Source organism: Martes martes (genome assembly GCF_963455335.1).
Source record: "Martes martes genome assembly, chromosome: 4".
NCBI classification, from domain to species: Eukaryota; Metazoa; Chordata; class Mammalia; order Carnivora; family Mustelidae; genus Martes; species Martes martes.
In genome coordinates this window covers 52291569-52314195 of record NC_137891.1, presented here as the reverse complement: position 1 = coordinate 52314195, position 22627 = coordinate 52291569, and the positions used below count along the sequence as shown (strand labels likewise).

Genomic DNA, 22627 nt, shown 5'->3' with positions numbered 1-22627 from the left:
TTTTGACCAAGAACCTATCCATAGCTTACCACTAGTTACCATTTCTAAGTTTGCATCCCACATTCACTGGTCCTACTTAAGAACATCTTTGAAAGGGAAGAATAATTTATCTTTGTGTAATTACTGCTATCCTTAATGGTGCAGTAATGGTGTTAGTACAGGCTATGGCAAGTTTTTACCCAATGTAGTCTAAAATACCATTCGAATGGAGACTTCATCAGAACAAAAACACACCTGTTCTAATTGAGACCTTAAATAGGGAGGAAAAGTGGGGTTGAGAAAATAAGAAAAATAAAGTCATGTTTACTACACAAAAGCAGAACTCCTGAGGTTCTATGTGGTAGCCATGGTGAACACAATTTGGCTGAAGGTTGCCTAAAAAAACAAATCAAAAAAGAGAAAGACAGTAATACTCTTCAAGAAAAAAACAAAACAAAACAAAAAACCAGATAAATTCTTTAAGCACTGGTTTTACTGTTGCTGAGACCTAAGAGAATTTTCTCTCATGAGTCCTCATAAAGGTACAGTGCGGTGTAGCAGGCATCAGCCTTAAAATAAACACACGTGTTTTGAAAACGCAGTTTCTGATGATTGTTTTGCTAGTAGAAGCCAACAGCACAGAAGCAAATTGCAATGCAGTGAAGATAATTCTATTATCTTTTGGAAGAACTAAAATGTGGATCAAATATGTAGCTTTTGAAAATCTCCCAGAGGATACAATTTAGATTCCTCTCTTTACTAGTTGAGAATACAGGCTTGTTTTTAACATAATCCCCAAACTCTCTTCCCGTAAGTAATAAAACCTGTTTTAAAACTAGACAAATTATTTTTAGATGTAAGACCACGGTTCCCTTTTAATATCACAAACAGATGAAGTAGACTACGTAGATTATTTATCTGAGGAACATGGTTTTCTAAATAATGTGCTTTAAATGCCTACTCTCAGAATAGACAAATAAAGCACATTTCAAAATGCTGGTTTATAGTTTTACTACCTACACATGAAGTTAATTTTTAAAAGGTTAAAAGAGTATTCACAGAAGTGTTTCCTGTTTGAATTATGTTCAACTTTTTTTATTAATATTGGTTACATTTGTAGCGCAGTGCACCTATTCACAAAGACTTAAAATGATCATAATATAAAGTGTAAACCTAAAAAATAATCATAAACTCATTCCATATCTGTGAAATGGAGCAGTTAAGTATAATTAAATTTACAATAATTGTAAGGGATAGAGAGAACACTGAAATGGAAGGGGAAAAACACTATTCAAGATCTAAACAACACAGCTACTGCTGTACTGAGAAAATAATTTATTAAATGAATATAATAATAGGAATAAAATGCATCATAAAAGTAAAAAAAGTAAATTCTAAATATAAATAGTGGTTTATCTAATTTTAAGTTTTTCTTCACCCATCCCAAACTTCACATACAATCTTCTGAAAAGCCAGATTCAGAAGTGTATGGTTCACTTTAAAACAGACATGTATGTAGCATTATAACATCTGGGATTTAGCAAAGATCATCTTATCATTAGACTAAAAATGATATTAATTTAAGTGATTGTTCTTTTTAAACCTTTTAAGCCTAGAATATTTTGAAATGAACAAAGAGAATAGTTTATTATATTCTTCCTGTCTCTCTCCCAGGATAGTAAACAAACTTCTGGTGTACTTTGTGGAAAATATTCTGAGACAGAACACAATTGTGCATTTTGACAAAGGCTTTTAAAATTTTTGGTACTTTGTAAGAAACAGTGTCCTTTTTAGATCAAAAGTTAACAACAGCCACTTGATCGCTTAATCTATGTAAGTAGGATTTTAAACAACTACATTTTAGTATGTACATCAAGATACTGATAAACTTTTAGATAGTGAAGAAAACAAAACTGGAGATGGTTATTCTATTTCCCCCATAAGTTTCTCTCAGCTTTTAGAAAGCACATGCACTTCAATATACCAAGCAGTATTTCAAAATGCTAGCACGATCACAACACTTATTAACAGCAATATGCAAAGCACTGGAAATAGAAAATAAATGAGTAACTTCATATTGTAAAAATGAAACAAGGCACTTTCAACAACTATAAGCCAATCTGAAAGAAACACTTTTTCATAAAGCTGACTCACAGACCCTAGCAGACTGGTGTAAAAAGTCAAATAGTGAAGGCACTACATAATTCTTTTTCCTAACTCCACTTACTAAAGAAATTCACCAATTAAACTTGGCACAAAGGAGTTTAATTATCATAAAGTGCATCACTTGGCTAAATATATTAAAAGGAAAATCAGCCTTAATATATTATAGCAACATATTCACATATACAGAAATAAAAATGCAATCCCAGGAGTCAATGTAGTTAAGGAACTTTATAGTATATATGGCTTTTTATTTTGTATTCTTTTTATAACTCCCTACTTGCTTAGAATCTTTATTTTCAAAAGAGTATACCTTGATTAGCAAAAAGAGGTAGTATTCTGAAAGAGGAAAACTCACTGATTCTATAGGTAGAGATTTAAGATAAAGATTATGTGGAAAATAAACAAGTACAACATATTATAATAAACTAGGATACTTATTATAGTATTCTGATAATGTATCAGCTTTTAAAATCAAGGCTATTTTATCACTTTAGCTATGTTATTTTATGTTATTATAGCTCTTTCAAATAGTTTTCCTTTGGTGTTAGGAAGTTTTCTTCTTTTTAAATAGCAGTAACATTGCAAACAGGCAATTTTTATTTACAGATGGTAAATGTATCGATATTTAAAACTTAATTCATCTTTACCACTGATTTAAACGACTAATGAAAATATATCATGTCATAGATACAAAGAAGTATATATCAACCAGATAGCAACATGCATTTAATGTCCATTTAACTGATAAAATTGGCATTTTAAACACAAACTCAAACACGCACACATACACACAAGAGTATGCACACACACATTACTTTGGAGCAATATACTGGCAAAAATACCAAAATAATTTATGCACATTATTTAAGAATTGAGTCTTGATAACAGAACTCAAACTCAATTTTTTTTTTAGTGTATTAAATACAAAGTTTGGATAAAAGACAATTTAAAGCAGCAGTGAATACATTTCTTATCCCAATAACTTAAAAAACTTTTCTTTATGTAAACTTTATACATGTGCAATCTTTCTGTTTTCTGTAAATGCTTCACTCTTTTTTTCTTTTTAAATATTTGCCACTCTATTCTAAATTTGCTGAAACATATACATGGAAGGAACTGCTTGTCATGTATTAGTCTTCTTCAGCATTGTATGCCACTTCTGCAACTTCTATGTCTGACACAGAATTTTCAGGTTCACTAAAACTTAAGCACGGCTTATCATCAGTTCTGCAAGAAAAGAGAAACATGTCAACAAAGAGATTAGAAACATGCGATTTCACTTCACTATTACCTTTAAAATTTTTTTATCTAATGGAAAATATTAGATATTTAGATATTAGATATAGAAATTATTTAAATATTAATGTGAAAATATTTAATGGAAAAGAATATTTAAATATTTGATCAGAAATTACACACCCACCCACCCACACATATATATACATATGTATATGTTTTTTTTAATGATTTTATTTATTTATTTGACAGAGAGAGAGAGAGAGAGAGAGAGACCACAAGCAGGGGTAGTGGGAGAGGGAGAAGCAGGCTCCCCACTAAGCAGGGAGCCCAGTGTGGGGCTTAATTCCAGGACTCTGGCATCATGACCTGAGCCAAGAGCAGCCACTTAATGGACTGAGCCACCCAGGCATCCCAAGAAATTTTACATTTTTAAGTTGTTATTACCAGACAACATCTATGGAGATATATCTTTGAGTCTTTCAGCTCTCCCAACTACCATTTATCACTAAAAATCCAATTTATAATGACCTTTACCAACATAAATTTGTTCTCATAATTACAGCTTAGCTGCTACCACTGAAGTATTTATAATGACTTTGGATTTATAAATAATAAATAGTCTATGTGCTTTCAAATATACTATCTTCATCACTCCTGTTAGGTAGGCAGACTTGTTGCTATTATAGTATCCCACTTTTTGAATGGGAAAAGACTGAGGAAGATTAATTTGTTAAACTTAATAAAATTAATGAATTAACTGAATAGGTAATTTAGACGTATCTTCAAATCAAGTAATAATTTATAGCCTAGATGCCAAAGATTCATTTTTAGGGAGAGCCTAGAATATCGAATAGTCTTTCTTTATTTGCTCAGCAGATTCACGATACAATAACACTGAGTTCATTTAAAAAAAAAAAAAGTGATAGAGTATTACTATTTCCCTCTAATTAATCAGATAATTAGGCCATAATAAGCCAAATATTATTTACCTAGATTCCTCATGCAAAACATCTTGATCAACCTCAAGTGAGGAGGACTCCACCTTTGGGATGTGTCCACCTTCTGTTTCTGATGCGTGCAATGACTCTTCGGGTTCTAAAGACAATGTTCTGAAAGTAAATTAGAGCAACAAGTTATTTTCTACAAATAAAGTATGTATTAGTTTATTTTTGTAAATACACATAACTTTAGTAGTCTTTAGCTATTCTTAATATAGCTAACAAATTGCTGACTCTGGGAGTCAATAGAGAAACTAGTATTTATAATTAATGTAAAATGACTTTAATGTCAATTCAGTATATGCTGACAAGAACACAAACTACAACTTTCATATGTGAAAAGTTGGTAGAAATGCCTAGAAACAAAGATACCATTTAAACAGGTTAAATGAATAATGTTTATCTCGAACAGCTAGAGACTTGTATTTCTGATGTTTCCTTCAAATGTTCAACCTCCTAAATAATTTATCAAAAGGCAATTTTCCCAATCTATAAGAAATTATACCAAGAGTCTAAGACTTCGGGAGTCAGAAATTTCCTAAATCATACTAAAATACAAAGGGCATTTAGCCCAGAGTATTAAGAGTTTAATGAGTAAGGCTAAAAATGTAAGTATCACAATACACCTGATTCTGCTCTCTAGAGTTTCTATATGAAGTTGCTTTTCATGCAGCAGTTTCTTCAGTGATTCCACCTCTTTTTGTTTTTCAAGTAGTTCTTTTTGAAAACGGTAGTTTGTCTCTTCTAAAGTTTCACAGAAAGCCTTAAAAACAAACAAAAAATTCAGAGAAAAAAATTACTTATGCAGTATCTTTCTCAAGAGCATTTATTTAAGGAGTTAAAGAACATAATCAAAATAATATGTATGCAGCCCCAACAATTTGTTCCTTTTCCTCATCTTTTTCGGTCTCTGCTATCTTGCTATCTGCCACCTACCAGCGGGACTTCTAACTACAGGTCCCCTTTCTTGAGAATTGTTAATCAGTAAGCCACAGTGCTTGAAATGAGTATGTGATAACCCTAAGAGTAGAACTGGGGGAAAAAATGACCAAGTTTTAAGTTTCTGTTCTCCTTAATCTATTTTTGCCTAGTCCTAGATGAATATACTTTTTTGAAAAACTGACTATTCATTTGTATTAGCTTAGCAGCAATACTATTGTTAACAACCTCCTCCACAACACCAAAACAATGTTGGGTTCCTTTTTCAACATTGTTTTTCTGTTGCTTCTTCTTTTCCCAGATTCATTCAAAATTGACATGTTATCCTTCATACCCGGGATACTAAACACTGCTGAAATAAAGATTAAAACAAACAAAATCGTTCTACCATAAAAAATGACCTCATGAAAAAATGTGGGTCACTGATTTTGATGAGGCTTTCAGCGTTACTGATCAATTCTTTTAATTATTCCTAGTTATCTATCACTCCCTGTCCTGTCTTCTCTATGACTGTTTTAGAACTTCACCCCTGGTAAGTCCCCTACAATGTGTTACTATTGCTGATTCCAAACCCAGCAGATGATCTTGATTACTGTATCAGGCGGAAAAAAAAAATCACTAACTCCCTGATCCCAGCTACCTTCACATCCTGTTCTTCTCCTTAAGAACATGAGACTCTTAAAGTTACCTTATCTACTTACTCTTCTTCCTCTGGAAGCGTGTTCAACCACATACACTTGTCTTAAATTTTTAACCTTTCCCCCTCCACTGAAACCTAAATTTCCTTAATAAACCTGACTGAAGTTGATTAAGTCCTAAAAATTTCTCTATGAAGAAAAATCATCACCTCCCTCTTAATCATGAGTCTATCTAGCTATTAATTCACCTCCTTCCTTTCAAAATGAAAAAAATTATCACAAAAGGTTTTTATCACCCAAATTTAGCCCCCCATTTACTTCTAAAATCATTAAATTAGAAGAGTTTCATTCTCTTTTTCTCTACCAACTATACCCAGGGAAAGGCAAGCAATGACCTTCTAACTGTCAAATCCAAAGTGTTGTTTTAATGACTTCACTGCATGTCACTATTGACTCAATTTTTTTTTTTTAAAGTTTAATGGAATCTCTTTCATTGGCCTCCATGAAACTTTATGGTTTGCTTCTTAACTTGGACAGCTACTTCTTAGCTTTTTATCTGTTCTTTGCATGTGGGCATTCATCAGAGTTTTGCCCTTGGTTATGTATTCTCTTGCTCTATATGTCATTCCTGGGCAATTGCACTTACTGTTAAGACTAAGTTCTCGGGGCACCTGGGTGGCTCAGTGGGTTAAAGCCTGTCTTCGGCTCAGGTCATGATCCCAGGGTCCTGGGATCAAGCCCCACATCGGGCTCTCTGCTCAGCGGGAAGCCTGCTTCCTCCTCTCTCTCTGCCTGCCTCTCTGCCTACTTGTGATCTCTGTCTGTCAAATAAATAAATAAAAATCTTAAAAAAAAAAAAAGACTTCAGCTCTCATCTCCACTATATGCTCTCAACTTCTAATGGGTTTGTTGTTATTAATCTCCAGCCCTCAACATTTCCTGAATGCACAGACATCATTCATATATCTGCTGGTCCTCTTCAACTCGATGTACCAATGGCAAGTCAAATAGCGTTTGCAAGGGAGTATCTCTTCTACCATCTCATCATTAAAGTCATCAAGCAGGCATCTTAGATCACTCCATTCCCCTAATTTCTATGGCCCAAAGATAACCCAGTCTTTCCACCTTTCCCTTACCTTCATTCCCTACTGCCTCATTAACACTTCTTATGTTTTTGTCATTTTTTTCTCATTTCTACAGTCTTCAGTTCTTAACCAAACTACAACACCAGTAAACTAATTGGCTCACCTATGTTTACTTTGGCAATCTAAGTTGGCTTTCTTCCTTTCTTTTTTTTTTTAAATTGTGTTGTTAGTCACCATACAGTTGCCTTTCTTAAAAATACATCTGATCATGTTACCTATGATTTAATACTGCCTAAATAATAAGGCCAAATATAAGTTGGCTAATGAAGTACCTTATGATGTTACAGATCCCTTTTACCTCAACTTCATAGCTTGCTGTATTTACCTTTCCTTTCCTCTGGTCCTCTACATAACCCATGTTCCACCCAACTGAATTATTTTCAGTTTCTCAAATATTTTTCTTTATATAGATGGAAGTATATAATATATATCATTCTGTGGCTTATTTTTTTTACCTAATGACATATGATGAACATTATAAACATACCCATATTTAAAAATCTGGGTAGAGTCACATATGAAAAAAACTGAACAGTGTGTTCAACTATCATGCAAATAGAACATAGGAACACAGAGAAAAACAAAATAAATGAACCACACATAACTTCCATAGATAATAGTACAGGTGACCAGACAAACTAAGGCTTCTGGCTATAAAATACCTAGCTAAAAATCCAACTTTTTAAAAAAGAAACAGAGGTAAGTCTCAGGGAACAAAAATGAAGAGAAATGAAAACAAGTACCACCAGCATCTGCACTAACATAGCTTTGGGTAATGGGTGAAAAAGGAGTGAGGAGAGGTTGCTTTTGGTAACTTTGAACTTTAAACACCAAAATGGGATAAGAGATGAATCAGGCACATTTTAAGGGCTAGTGAAAAAAATCAGATACTCAGGAATAAAGTAAGGACTCTAAAGAGCAAAGCCATTAACAAAAGTCACTCATCAACATTGGAATACATCAAGGAAGATTGTGTGTCTCATCTTGGCCTCTATGTAGGAGAGGTAAAGTCTTCCCTGAAGAATCCGTAACTATGGGCCAATGCCTCATGTGGATTTTGGTTTGAATATTTTGGTTTGACTATTCACAAGCAGTCAGAAATACCCAAGCTTTGAAATTAGCATAAAAAATGATCCGGGATCAATGATACTCAAGGTATGCCTGCAGAATAAAACAAACTTCTATGGAAGGATATACCCTCAAGTTTGGCTGTTCAGTGTTCCTGGAGACAAGGTTCTAATTAAGGCAAATTTATAACCTAAATTACAAAACACACTTGGGTATCATCCAATGAAAAGAGGATTAGAATTCCGTAAACTTCAGATAGCATATTATGAGATAAAGACCATAAGAGATGAACATGTAAAATGACTGGAAAATATTTTTTAAAAGCCACTATTAAAAAAAAATCAGGTATATCTGAGACAAAACAATAGAATGTCAAGACATGACAAGTATAGTCAATATTATTAAGATATTTTTTTAAAAAGATTTTATTTGTTTATTTGAGAGAGAGAGATCACAAGTAGGCAGAGAGGCAGGCAGAGAGAGAGAGAGAGAGAGGAGGAAGCAGGCACCCTGCCGAGTCGAGACCCTGGTGTGGGACCCGATCCCAGGACCCTGAGATCATGACCTGAGCCGAGGGCAGAGGCCCAACCCACTGTGCCACCCAGGCATCCCAATATTATTAAGATCTTAATGGAAGTATCAAACAGTAGAATAATCCTGTCTGAAGACAATAGAGTAAACCGGAAGCTAGAACTAAGAAAATTACAGAATTTATTCACTGAAGAATGAAGCACAGGGAGATGGAGACATAACATGAAAGGTTAAGACAGATGGAAAAGGAAAATAACTAACACACATATTTATAAATGGGCCTAAAACAGAGAACAGAGAGAATGAGGAGAAGCAATACTCAGTGAGAAAACAGCAGAAAATTTTCAGAACTGATTAAATAGTAGCATTTTCAGACTTGGGAAGAATAATGCATCCCAAGGAAGACAAAAATAAACACCATCCACACATAAGATGGTAAAACTGCAAATGTTAAAATCAAAGAGAAGGCCTCTAAAACACTAGGGAGAAAAAAGAGTTTACTAGAAAGGGACAACAATGAACTGAAAATAGGTATTTCACAGCAGTGGTCTACAGCAAAGGCAGGGGAAAAGACCTCAAAGAACTGAGAAGGACTATCAAGGTAGAACTCTAGGCCCAGTTAAATCATACTTCAAGAATGAAAGCAAGATTTAAAAAATTTCAGACATTAAAGACCTAAATATTACCAACACACATTCACTGAAAGAGCTATTAAGTGGTGTATTTTAAGAGCAATTAACTGAGCCCCAGTGGAAAGAGTGAGACAGAAGAACTTAGAATGGTGAGGAAAGGAAGTGCCTGTATGCAGGTAATTAAAGGAAGCACTGGCTCATTTTGGGGAGGCTGTAAACAACTTGGTTCTAAATTATTTGATGAAAACAATATATGGCCATTAAATAAAAATGAATACAGAGCTTAGAAGCCAGGAGTAGAGGGAAAGAGGGAGGAAAGAAAACTCATTAACTATATAAAAGGAAGGAAAGGAGAAAAAGGCACAAAATAAAATGGCAGAAATAAATACATATATATTGGTAATTACTGGACACATCACAATAAACTTGCCATTTAAAAAACAGATTCTTCTGTTTGTATCAAAAACCAAAAATACCTGTATGATGCTGACAAGAAACACACTTTTTTTTAAAAAAGATTACTTATTTATTTATTTGAGAAAGAGAGAGAGAGAGGGAGAATACAGAGGGAGAAGCAGATTCCCTGCTGAGTAGAGCGTCTAACATGGGACTCAATCCCAGGACCCCAATATCATGACCTGAGCCGAAGGCAGACTCTTAACTGATGAACAACCCAGGTGCCCCAAGAAACACATTTTAAATATAAAGATAGAAAAATACTTATCAGGCAACAGGCAAATCTGATCTTTCTTCCCTACAAAAAGTGTAGCTTTATTAATCTCAGAGCAAAATGTTTCAAGTGGCAAACATTAGGCACAAAAAGAGTCACTACCTAATAATAAAAGGAATGATTCATTGGGGATATTTCAACTACAGAATTCCAAAAAAAAATTTTTAACAACCAACCATTATGAGTGAATTCAATATACTACTTTTGGTAATTAAAGATACATTAAGAGATTTTTCAGAGAAAATGCCTTACATCAATGTATTTTAAAATCTGTATGAATTGCCCAATTTTCTTAAAAAAAAAAAAACACACCAAAATTGAGCCCTAAAAAAATCACACAATCTGAATAAACGGTATTCATTAAAGAAACGTAATCACTTATTAAAAATCTACCCATACAACTACTAAACAAACTAAAGAAAATATCAGACTCAGGTTGTTTTACAGGTGAAACACAGAATCATATCCTTTAAAGTTAGAAACAGAGGAAAAGGATGTTTGCCATAACTGCTTCTATTTACTCTAAAGATCCCAGGCAGCACAAAAAATTATGAAAATAGAATGAAAAGTATTAAGGATTAAAACAGAAAAACTGTAACTGTAGTATTTCAGAGGATATGATTACCTATACAGAAAATTTAAAAGGATCTACAAACTAATGAGAGATTTCACCAAAGTATAACATATAAAATATAAAGAAAATAATAATACAACAGTAATAATTTAGAATATAGTAGGGGCCCTGGGTGGCTCAGTTGTTGATGGTCTGCCTTTGGCTCAGGTCATGATCCCGCAGTCCTGGGATGGAGCCCCCCACCGGGCTCCCTGCTCAGTGGGGATGCTGTTTCTCTCTCTGCCTGCTGCTCCCCTACTTGAGTGCTCTCTCTCTCTGTCAAATAAATAAAATCTTTAAAAAATAATAAAAATACCAATTATGATAAAAAAATCCCCCAAATAATAAATTCTACAGCTTTCCCTAAAAGTTTTAGGAAAAAATTTAACCTTTTTTTTTTAAAAGATTTTATTTATTTATTTGACAGACAGATCACAAGCAGGCATAGAGGCAGGCAGAGAGAGAGAGGGGAGGAAGCAGGTTCACTGCTGAGCAGAGAGCCCGATATGGGGCTTGATCCCAGGACTCTGAGATCACAACCTGAGCCAAAGGCAGAGGCTCTAACCCACTGAACCACCCAGGTGCCCCAAGGAAAAAATTTAACCTTTATTGAAGACTTTTAAACAAGACTTAAAGCAATGATCCTATTGATAGGAAGACTGAATTCTATAATGACTCTACTCTTCAAAATTAATCAATAAATGTACAATAATTCCAAAAAAAAATGCCCCCAGGATCTTTTATGAAACTTACAAGTTGGTTCTAAAATTCATATGGAAAAACAAATGGCCAATTTTGAAGAACAGGGAAGGGAAATCTTGTCTTGCCAGTTACAAAAATTATAAAGCCACAGTAATTAATTATCACAGTATGGACTCAATAAAGAAACAGGATAATTATTATAATGTAAAAGGAAATAGAAATGCTTGAGTTGAAAAGCACGACAGCTGAAGTGAAAAATTAACAAGAGGACTTCAATGGCAGATTTCAAATGACAGAAAAATGAGTCAGTGAGCTTGAACATAGATCAACAGAAATTATTCAGCCTGAAGAACAGAGGAAAAATGATTGGAAATAAAATGAACAAAACTTCAGAAACACGTAGTACACTGAGAAGTATACAAATATATGGCTAATGGGAATCCCAGAAGGAGAAGGGTAAGAGGAAAGGACTGAAAAATTATTTGAAGAAATAATGGCCAACCACTTCCTAAGTCTGATGTAGAGCACAAATCTACTAAATCCAAGAAGCTCAATGAAGCCAAATTTTGATAAACACCTTGATATATCATAATCAAACTGCTGAAAGTCAAAGAAAAAAACCTTGAAAGTAGCAAGGGCAGAATGGCGGCTCATCATGTCCATGGGAACAATATAATTAAAGGCTGATTTTTCATCAGAAACAATGGAAGCCAGAAAACAATGATATGACACAAAGTAGTAAAAGAAAAAAACCATCAATAAGATTATCCTTCATAATGAACTTTCCCAAATAAACAAAGGCTGAGCATTTGTTGCCATCAGACCTGTCTTACAAAAAGTACTAAGGGAAGGAAGGCCTTGAAGCTGAAAGAATGTGATACCAGATGATAGTACCAATCCACAGCAAGGAATGAATTCTATAATGACTTTGCTCTTCAAAATTAATCAATAAATGTACAATAATTCCAAACAAAATGCCAGAGGGCTGGAAATAGTAAATATATGGACAAATATAAAAGTTTATAACATTTTTCTCATTTCTTCTCTTAATGTCTTTATAAGAGAAAAGACTATATAATACTGTATTACTGGGTTTATGACACACAGATTTAAAATATGTAATAAATAATAGGGGTGTCTGACTGGCTCAGTCAGTGGTGCATGTGACTCTTGATCGCAGGGTTGTGAGTTCGAGCCGCATGTTGGGCCTAGGCTTACTTAAAAAATATATGTACTCACAGCAATATTAAGGAGAGGGGACAAAAAGATGTACTGGAACTAAGTTTATGATTCCCTGGAATTAACTATTTCTCTGAAGTAGACTGTTAAGATGTATACTGTAATACCTAGAACATCTGTTAAAAAGTAAAAAAGTAAAAATTTCTATAGAGGAATCAAACTGGCATACAAAAGATGTGTATTTCACAAAATAGTAGGCAGTAAAGGATGAAGAAGACCAAAACAGATGAGACAGATAAAAAAATAAATTGCAAATGGCAGATGTAAAAGGTAAAGATGTCAGATTAAACAAAAGACCAAAACCCAACTATATGTTAAATTGTTATATCCAAGAGACAGACCTTAGATTGAAAGACACAAACTGAAAGCAAAAAAAAAAAAAATTAAAAAAAAGATATACTATGTAAACAGTAACCATAAAAAGCTGTAATAAACAAGACTGTATGGTCCTGGCATAAGGATAGGTAACTGGGTTAATGGAAGAGAATTAAGAGCCCAGAAACAAACACATTCCTTTATGTTTATTTGATTTTTGATAAAGATACCAACACAAAAAGTGTACTGGTATAATTAGGTATCCGTAGGAACTTAAAACCTTATCTCATACATTATAAATATCTATCAGGTCAGAATGGATTATAGACTAAATGTAAGAGCTGAAATTATAAAACTTCTAGAAAAAAAAATGGAGAAAACTTTTGTTAACCTGTATTAGGTAGAATTCTTTTTTTTTAAAGTGGGTTCCATACCCAACATGGAACTTGAACTCATGACCTGAGATCAAGACTTGGATGCTCTACTGATTCAGACAGCCAGGCACCTCTGGGTAAAGAGTTCTTAATGATACAACAGCATAAGCCATAAAAAAAAAGTGATAAAATAAACTTCATTGAAATTAAAGATATTAGTACTTCAAAAGACACCATTAAGAAGATGAAAGACACATAGAGATCAGGAGAAAATATCTGCAAGTCAGGTATCTGATAAAGGTTTTATATCCAAAATAAAGAAGTCTTATAACTCAATATAACAGCCAAACACACAAAAAAAAGGCAAAAGACATAAATAGTCAATTTATGAAACATATAAGTGGCTAAAAAACACATGAAAAAGTGATCAACATATTAAAAAAAAAGTAACCAACATAAAAAATTGGGGAAATGCAAATTAAAACTATAGTACAATACCATTACATACCCACAAGAATGGCTATACTCCAAAAGACAGATAAATCACATTTATGAGGACATGGATAAAGTGAAATTCTCATACACTTGTGGTGGGAATGTAAAATGGTATAGCTACTTCAGAAAACAGTTTTTAAGTTTAAAAAGTTAAACATAATTTGCCACATAAGCAAATGTTCCATTTCTAGGGATCAATCCAAGAGAAATGAAGACAAATGTCCACACAAATCCTCTATGAGATTGTTCACAGCAGCATTATTCAAATAGCGCATAACTGGAAACTACTCAAATGTCCAATTGGTGACTGAATAAAAGAAGTGTGGTATATGCAAACAATGAAAAACCATTCAGCAACAAAAAGTATTGCTTCTATACATTTATAGAATATGAATGGTTGACCCTCAAAAACATGATGCTAAGTGAAAGAAAGTAGATGTAAAGATTATATAATGTATACTATGTTATGCATACTGTATTTGTAAAATATTATGTATACTGAACACTGATCACAAACACACACACACACACGCACGCACAAAATATGACTCTTTTTATAGAAAATAACCAGAAAAGGCAAATTTGTAGAAACTGAAAGCAGATCAGTAGTTGTCTGGTGCTGGGAATGTTGGACTGATTGCAAAATGGCTTGCAGGAATTTTTTTCAAGGTGATGGGAACTTCTAAAACTGAATTATGGTGATGGTAGCACAGTTCTATAAATTTACTAAAAATTATTAAATTGTACTTTTACAATGGAACAGCAAATAGCTAATTTTATGGATGAAATTTTTACTTCAATAAGGCTGTTTCCAAAAAGCTATGGCATTTACTCTAATACAAAGAACAGATTCAGTTTAACTGAAAACATTACAAATCTACCAATCAAATCTGTTCCATTTAAATGCAATTGAACATTTGGGGGTGGGGGAAAACTTGCATAAAATCCTACCTATTATTACCAAATCTGTTTTGTGAATCTAGCCAACTGCTTCAAGAAATAGGCCACTCTAACACGTCAATTAGCGTAATTTGAGGAGCATCAAGCTTGAGTTGAATTGATAACAAGACAATAACATCTATTTCTGAAGGTAAATTTTAATTGATTTTAATTGTAGGTTCTTTACTTTGATAATTAGATGGGAGAAAACTCAGCACAGAAATAGCACTTTTAAATGTAGTAAAATAAATTTCCAGATGATTTTTTTTTCCAAACAGTAAAAGAAGAAAAAAAATCAAGATTTAACTTTAGAGCTTCATTGATGGCATGGCCTGTATGAACTTTTATTTTTTCACTAAACTAGGTTCATGTATTTCAATGAAAGACATCTTTGACTCAAACATTAAAAGTTTTCTGTGTAAAACAATGATGGTCTGAAATTATAATATTTTGCTGTTTGCTATTCCATTCAAGAAACAATGTAGTTATTGTACTGAATCATTTGTTCCCCTTTCCATGTGATACATAATACAGCACTTACCCTGCTTTCTTCTAGGCTATCAAATGGACCTGGTGGATCATCCAGACAAAGAAATTCTCTCACTGCAAGGCTTTTCAGAGGAAAAAAAATAAGCTGGGGTACAAATAAGTTTACAAAAAACAGAAAGCAAAAGTTACTTTGAAGCTATACAGTGTTTTAAGCAAGCTGGTTTTATGGATATACCAAAAGCAGCAAGTTGGCTATGCGTTTTCATACAAACAACCAAATACAAATATAAAATCTATAGAAGACGCAAAAATTTTAAGTCATTTTCTAAGATCTTAGGAACACAGGGATTGTAAATCCATGCTACATAAAAACTGCAGGACAGGGGTGCCTGGGTGGCTCAGTGGGTTAAAGCCTCTGCCTTCCGCTCAGGTCATGATCTGAGTCCTGGGATAGAGCCCCCCCCCCCCCCCCCCGCCCTAATCGGGCTCTCTGCTCAGCGGGGAGCCTGCTTCCTCTGCTCTCTCTGCCTGCCTCTCTGCCTACTTGTGATCTCTGTCTGTCAAATAAATAAATAAAATTTTTAAAAAAGAAACCAACCCCCCCAAAACCTGCAGCACATAAAATATGAGTCAGAATAAAGGTATAGGAGACCAACCTAAATGATGAGTAGAAACAGGATTACTTACAAAATTATTAATTTAAACTATTCTAAAAATGTCATCTTGTTATGCAGAAATACAATTTCTAATTTATACTTCATTTGTTTCATTGTCAGGAGATGCTTCTAAAGTAACAGAAAAGTGTTTTCTCTGAAACAAGTTAAAGATTTTTTGCAATCATGTTTATTACATAATTTACTTATTTTCCCTAAAAAGTTTAAGAGAAAAAAATACTGAACAACTCATTTCTGAACTACCATAAATTTTGAAATATGAAATACAGTTGACCCTTCAACCACACAGGGGTTAGGGGTGCTGACCCCCTGTGCAGCTGAAAATCTGCATATAACTTTTAACTCTCCAAAAGTTAGCTTCTAATAGCCTACTGTTGACTGGAAGCCTTCTCCGTAACAAAAATGGTCAATTAATAACATACATTGTATGTTCTATTACATACTTCATTTTTACAATAAAGTAAGCTAATGTTTTTAGAAAATCATAAGGAAAACTACATTCATAATACCATGCTGTATAAAGTATGTGTATAAGAGGATCTTAGGCAGTTCAAACCTGTGCTGTTCAAGTAGCAACTATAATAGGGCATTGTCATCTTTCTCAATTATCAGAAATAGGTTAAAATAGTAGAAAATTTAACTTCCTTATTACAAAAATACTCACTTTTCTAAAAGCAATTTTGGACTGAGAAGCAACTCTGTTTGCTTGTTAAAATGTATATGGAGACTTAAAATTTTTAGGTATAAAAGGATAAAAATATGATTATCTTGAGGTTCTGTATAGATGTCAACCTATGCTGAAAAGGGAATAATACATTGGGGTTTTTATATTGGGTCAGACGGGTTGATGATGACAGGGGATGGTCATGAAGAGACAAATGGAATATACAGTGAAACCTTTCCAAAGTAAAAATAATGTGAATTAATATAGAGAAATGGTGTTAAGAAATTAATCCAGAAGATTGCAAAGACAGAACAAAGAGAATTGAATCTGTGGACAATAAAATTTTGACAATACAGGTAATAAAGAACACAGATTCAAGGAAACAGAAAAAAACCGAGTATTCATAATCATGAAATAATAGAGATGGAAAGGATCTTAAATGTGATCTAGCTGATTTTTTAAAAATGTGATCCATAGTGTGCTTTTTTATCCTTTTCACGTGTTCAGCCAAGAGTATACCTAAACATCTCCAGGAATAGGGAGTGTTCCACCTCTTAGAATAAACCATCTTATGTTTGAAAAATACTAAAAATTATACAGAATTATTTCTTCTACTGAGCTAAAATTTTTCATCATGCAGCTTCTGCTCAAGAATCTTAGTTCTGCTTTTCAGCCATTCAGGGCAAATCTAAGTTCTCTTTCACATGATAACCCTAAAAGCACATTTTAAGTGTTATATTTCCTCTAACCTTATATTCCGCCCAAAGCAATACTAATACACTAATATTTTATTTTCTTTCATCCTATAACAAAATTTATTGCATACTTAAAGCCTACATGGGTCTGCACTCATGGAGCCTACATTTTCCCCCCAGTTTTACTGAGGTAAAACTGACAGTTAAAAATTGTACATATATTTAAGGTGTACAACTTGATTCAAGTATACATTGCGAAATGTGAACTACAATCAAGCTAATTAACATATCACCCCACATAGTTATCATTTCTAATATTTTTAAAGTACATTTCACAACAGGGCTTTCATATATCCTATTTCATTTAATTTTCACAATAATCATGTGAGGTGAAGACAGGCATTACATTTTCATTTTACAAATGATACCAAAGTTCAGAGAGTTAAAATGACCCATACAACGTCACGAGTGCAAGTGGTAGAACAAGACCTTGAATATGTCTTCTGAGTGAAAATATGTACCTTTTTCTACCTTTAAATTCTTTTCTGTTATATTTTGGTTCATTTGGATCCTTTCCTCTTGCTGGTCACTTCCCTCAGAAAACATTCAACTTGTCTGTCTCCTTTAACCAAGGCCTCTAGAATACTGCAGTTGGTCTAAGAGCACAGAGAAGAATAGGACCACCACACATTTTTTTGGTTTAGCTATTATACTTCTATCCACCCATTATTAGAGTACCAACTATTAGGCAAAAAATGAGCCAGAGGAAATAAACTGATTTTGGGACTGAGAGGTCAGAAGTATGGATGAAACCCTGAGAACAGCCTTTAAGATTGATATGGAAAGTGCACAGAAGTTTATAGAAGGGTCTTTTTTTCTTTTTAATACTTCAAGTGTATGATAACCCAAGGTGGGACACTGTTTTCTTATAGGTTTATACCGACTTCCTCATTCTTTAGTAACATTTTTATGTTTGCAAATTACTCTAATTATTGAAATGCTGCTGCTAGGAAAGAAAAAGTAGTTAAGGGACTATATGTATCTCTTTTTATATCTTTGACTTATAGTAGAAATTTAACCCAAGATCAACAATGATACTGACAATGTACCCAGCTGTAGGAATCTTTTTTGGAGGGGCTTTTCTATTTCATTCTCCTTCCCTAAACATCTTTATGATCTATATTACTGCTTCATGACCTATTTATTTTATATTATACTTCAGTAAAAAAAGAAAAATCTTTATGATCTATATAGCTCACTAGTGTGCTACTCAAATGAAATCCAATGGATTTTTTCCCAGTATAGTTCACGGTCATATTCCATGCCCTACCTTCTTTAATCTGTAATGTAAGAATGAAATTTAAAACTGGCTATACAACTCTGATTTATAAAATACTTTCTCAGGGGTTCACTACATTTTCTGTTTCAACAGGACTCAGGTGGCAGAGGAAGAGAGTCAGTATGCTCATACTATTCCCACAGGAGAGGGACACAAAAGAATCTCTGGGAGATGGTAGCATTTGAGAAAACAATTTCTTTCACAGACATTCTGATATCTTTTTTTCCCCTTCTAGAAAAGTAAAGCTTTACCCATGCTTGAGAACCACTGACTAGAGAACTTTAATTAGGTTTGATAAATATTTGGCTGCCTGTGTGTGCCATGGTTCTGCTCAGTGGTTTCCTACATATTACCAATGTATAATTTATAAACAAATCAAGTGAATTCAAAAAAAAATAAATATCAAAGACTCTATTATTATTAAATGGTATATAAATTAAATAGAAGTCATTTTGTTCCCAGAGAATCAAAATTTTTACTTCTTTAATTTTTAAAAAATTATTCCCAGTTAGCCACTGTATAGTACATCATTAGTTTTTGATGCGGTGTTCAATGATTCATTAGTTACGTTTAACACCCAGTGCACATCACAACAGGTGCCCTCCTTAATATCCACTACCCTGTTACCCCCAGAAGTCATTATTTTTTAAAGATTTTATTTATTTGACAGAGAGAGAGAGACAGACAGTGAGGAAGAGAACACAAGCAAGGGGAGTGTGAGAGGGAAAAGCAGGCTTCCCGGAGTAGGGAGCCCAATGCGGGGCTTGATCCCAGAACCCTGGGATCATGCCCTGAGCTAAAGGCAGCTGCTTAATCGACTGAGCCACCCAGGCCTCCTTAGACGTCAGTTTTCAAGAAAACGTCTTACTCTTTTTTCCTCCTTGTTCACTGATAGGTTCAATATAGCCCCCGATCTCTCCTCCATATTCAATCTTTAATACTTTTGGTTCCATTTGGCTATGATAATAAAGGTAAGAGAAACAGGACAAAAAGAGAAACCTATCTAAGAGAAAAATCCAACAATCTGGAATTAAAAGGTAAAGAAAGACTTTGTATCCTTTTATGCCCTTTATAACCTAGAATAGTTTTTAAGTGTGTTTGGGAAAATTCTATTTTAAAATTGAGATCAGTTGTTGACTTAGCTTGCCTGAAGATAAGGAGACCACAGATGGTATCCCTCAGCATTTTTTATTATCAGAGCAAATTTGCCCTATAACTTTATCTCTTCCTCTGATTCTCTAAAAAAGTTTTCTGTCGGAGTTCTGTATTTTCAAACTTAGAAAATGATTTCATCTGGTGAACTTTCATCTTCTACTTAACTATTATAGTTTACTCTTTTTCCTTCATAAATATGTATCTGTTAACATTTTGATTTTTTTAAACCAGTAATTTAATAGCTAAAAGTGCTCTTAATCTTGAAATGTATATTTTAAAAGAAAAAAAAAAACAAACCCCTTAAAACTAATGCCTACAATTCATTAAAAGGTCAGTCAAGAACTAAGGAGAAAGTGTACTAAAAATACTAGATACTAGTTCTGTCAAAATCAAATTAAGCACAAAAAGGCTACTGCATGAAAATATTCCTCAAGGATTTCAGATAGAAATGTTTTATCAGTTAGCATTTCTCTTCAGGACTCTCTACCAGCTAAAAGAAAATAACAGAAAATTGACATTAAACACAACCTGGAAGATAAGGACTCAGGGATCAAGGCTGGTGACAGTGAGGGTCACAATGGAGATAGGCTGACTGGGTATGAGGCTGAAGGGCTCACATTTAGAATCCTGTGGTGGAATATTGGGGTAGTGCGGAACCAGTTTAGATCTTGATTATCTCTTGCCTAATTACTAGTCCACTTTTGCCCCTATGTTCAGTTTTATTCCTTCTAATCCAGAGTACTTCAAAAACAAACATTTTATGTCAAACCCAGGTTAAAACCCATCTAATGCTTCCTCTAGCAAGAGGGAAGAAAAAAGCCAAGATCTTTGTGTTGGCATAAAACACCTGCCTACGTTACAGTTTTAACTGTTCTTTCTTACTGACACTTAAAATAGTACATCTTCATAACTATTTCATGCCTCCATACCTTTATTCGTGCTTACTGCTATTAACCTGGCCCATCCTCCCCACCTCTATCTGGCTAACTTGGATTTATTCTTTGTGGCTCAGCTCATCTATTATCTCCTCATGGAGTCTCTTCTGATTAGATCCCCTTTCCTACCCATGTTAGGTTCAGCTTTTCTTCCCCCCCCCTCCCCCCCCAAGAGAGAGAGAAAGTGCGTGCATGTGTGCATGAAGGAGCAGGTGCGTCAGTGGGCAGGTGCATGAACCGGTGTGTGAACTGGTGGTGAGGGGCAGAAGGAGAGGGGGAGAGAGAGAATCTTAAGCAGGGTCCATACCCAGCTCAATGCCTCATGTGGGGCTCGATCTAACGACTCTGAGATCATGACCTGAGCCAAAATCAGTCTCATAACCAACTGAGCCACTCAGGTGTCCCTAAGTTCAATATTCTTCTATGTATTACCATGGCACCTTGAAGAGATCCCTTTCACAGCACTTATTACACTGTATTATTAGTATTGTCTGTTTATCAATATCAAGTATTGTTTGCTTCACCAAAAGGTAGATGATGTTTCTGGACTGTATAGACCTTATTCAAACCAATTAGTACACCATAGAATAAGTATTCCACAAATAAGGACTTTATTTGTAAGAGTTACACAATTAGAAAAAAATTTAATGCAACTGTTAAGAGCATCAGAACAAATTTATATCCACTGTTGCAGATAAACACTCTACTACAATTCTCAAATTTGAGATGAATTTTAGGTTTTAACAGATACTCCTACTTTCACAAGAAGGTAAATTTTGGATAGCAATAAGACCAAAAGTGTTAAGAGTTAAGTCAAAATCTGGTTGTTTCTGATGGTGTGACCTTAAGATTCATGAGGAAGCACAATGAAAAGAATACGATATGAGAAATTTAGAGTTGAAAGGGAACTTTTAGAAGCTACTTAGCTCAATTACCTCATTTTCCAATTGAAGACATTGATTAAAATGAGGTAAGTAACTGACTAAAATTATTTCACTATTGAGCTCCAAAAACTAAATTTTGCATAAGGTCTCTGACACCCAATTTAATGAGATGAGAGTTTAGATGTATCTGAATACAAAATATTTGGCTTTATTGCATTTTAAAAAACTGTCCATAATTGAATGTTTACCAAACTAACATTAGTGGTGAAAATCACTTGACCAACCTTAGCAAAGCGTTGGTTCTCATGAGTTGGGATTATACGTGCTTTGCATATATAATTATAAAAAATACTAAGAGTAACTTCTCTTAATAATATCTCTCTATATAAAAACAATTTAAATACATTAAAAAAATTTCCTATGAGAACATAGTTCAGGTTGAAAATGAATAAAAAAATAGTTTAAGTATTCTTGTTCCAGAATTACAGGATTACTGAATTTTACAACTAGAAGGGATCTAAGAAGTCATCTAATCCAATATATCCCGTTTAATAATCCCCCCCTTCAATACCACTGATGGTTATCTAGCCTTTTTAAATACTTAAGGTAAAGAGAAACTCACTTTCTCAAAAAAAAGCAGGGTATTTTTATATTTGATAGCCTGAAATGATATGTAATTCTTTCTTATCTGAACTGATAGGGTCTTCCTCTAATTTCTCACTACTATTTCTAGTTTTACATGTTAGTCTTACATATTAGTCTTGCTATTAAAAATGAGGTCCTGGGACGCCTGGGTGGCTCAGTTGGTTAAGCAGCTGCCTTCGGCTCAGGTCATGATCCCAGCGTTCTGGGATCGAGTCCCACATCGGGCTCTTTGCTTGGCGGGGAGCCTGCTTCTCCCTCTGCCTCTACCTGTGCTCGCTCTCTCTCTCTCCCTCTCTCTCTCTGACAAATAAATAAAATCTTTAAAAAAAAAAAAAATGAGGTCCTTGGATCAGCATTATCCGCATCGTCTAGAAACCTGTTAGAAATGCAGAATCTTCACTCCAG

General features: G+C 34.0%; 1 protein-coding gene across 4 annotated transcripts in view; it reads right to left on the bottom strand.

Moving 5' to 3' along the window:
• Positions 1 to 1054: 1054 nt before the first annotated feature.
• SNX16 (sorting nexin 16) overlaps positions 1055 to 22627 on the bottom strand; it is a 41847-nt gene continuing 20274 nt past the window's right edge. For all 4 annotated transcript variants that reach the window (XM_080803199.1, XM_080803200.1, XM_080803197.1 and 1 more), the window contains 4 exons: positions 15284 to 15353; positions 5009 to 5145; positions 4374 to 4493; positions 1055 to 3372 (listed from right to left, as the gene is read on the bottom strand). In XM_080803199.1, the coding sequence (XP_080659325.1) occupies positions 3276 to 3372; positions 4374 to 4493; positions 5009 to 5145; positions 15284 to 15353 (424 nt within the window). In that variant the 3' untranslated portion in view covers positions 1055 to 3275. The remainder of the gene's footprint in view (positions 3373 to 4373; positions 4494 to 5008; positions 5146 to 15283; positions 15354 to 22627) is intronic.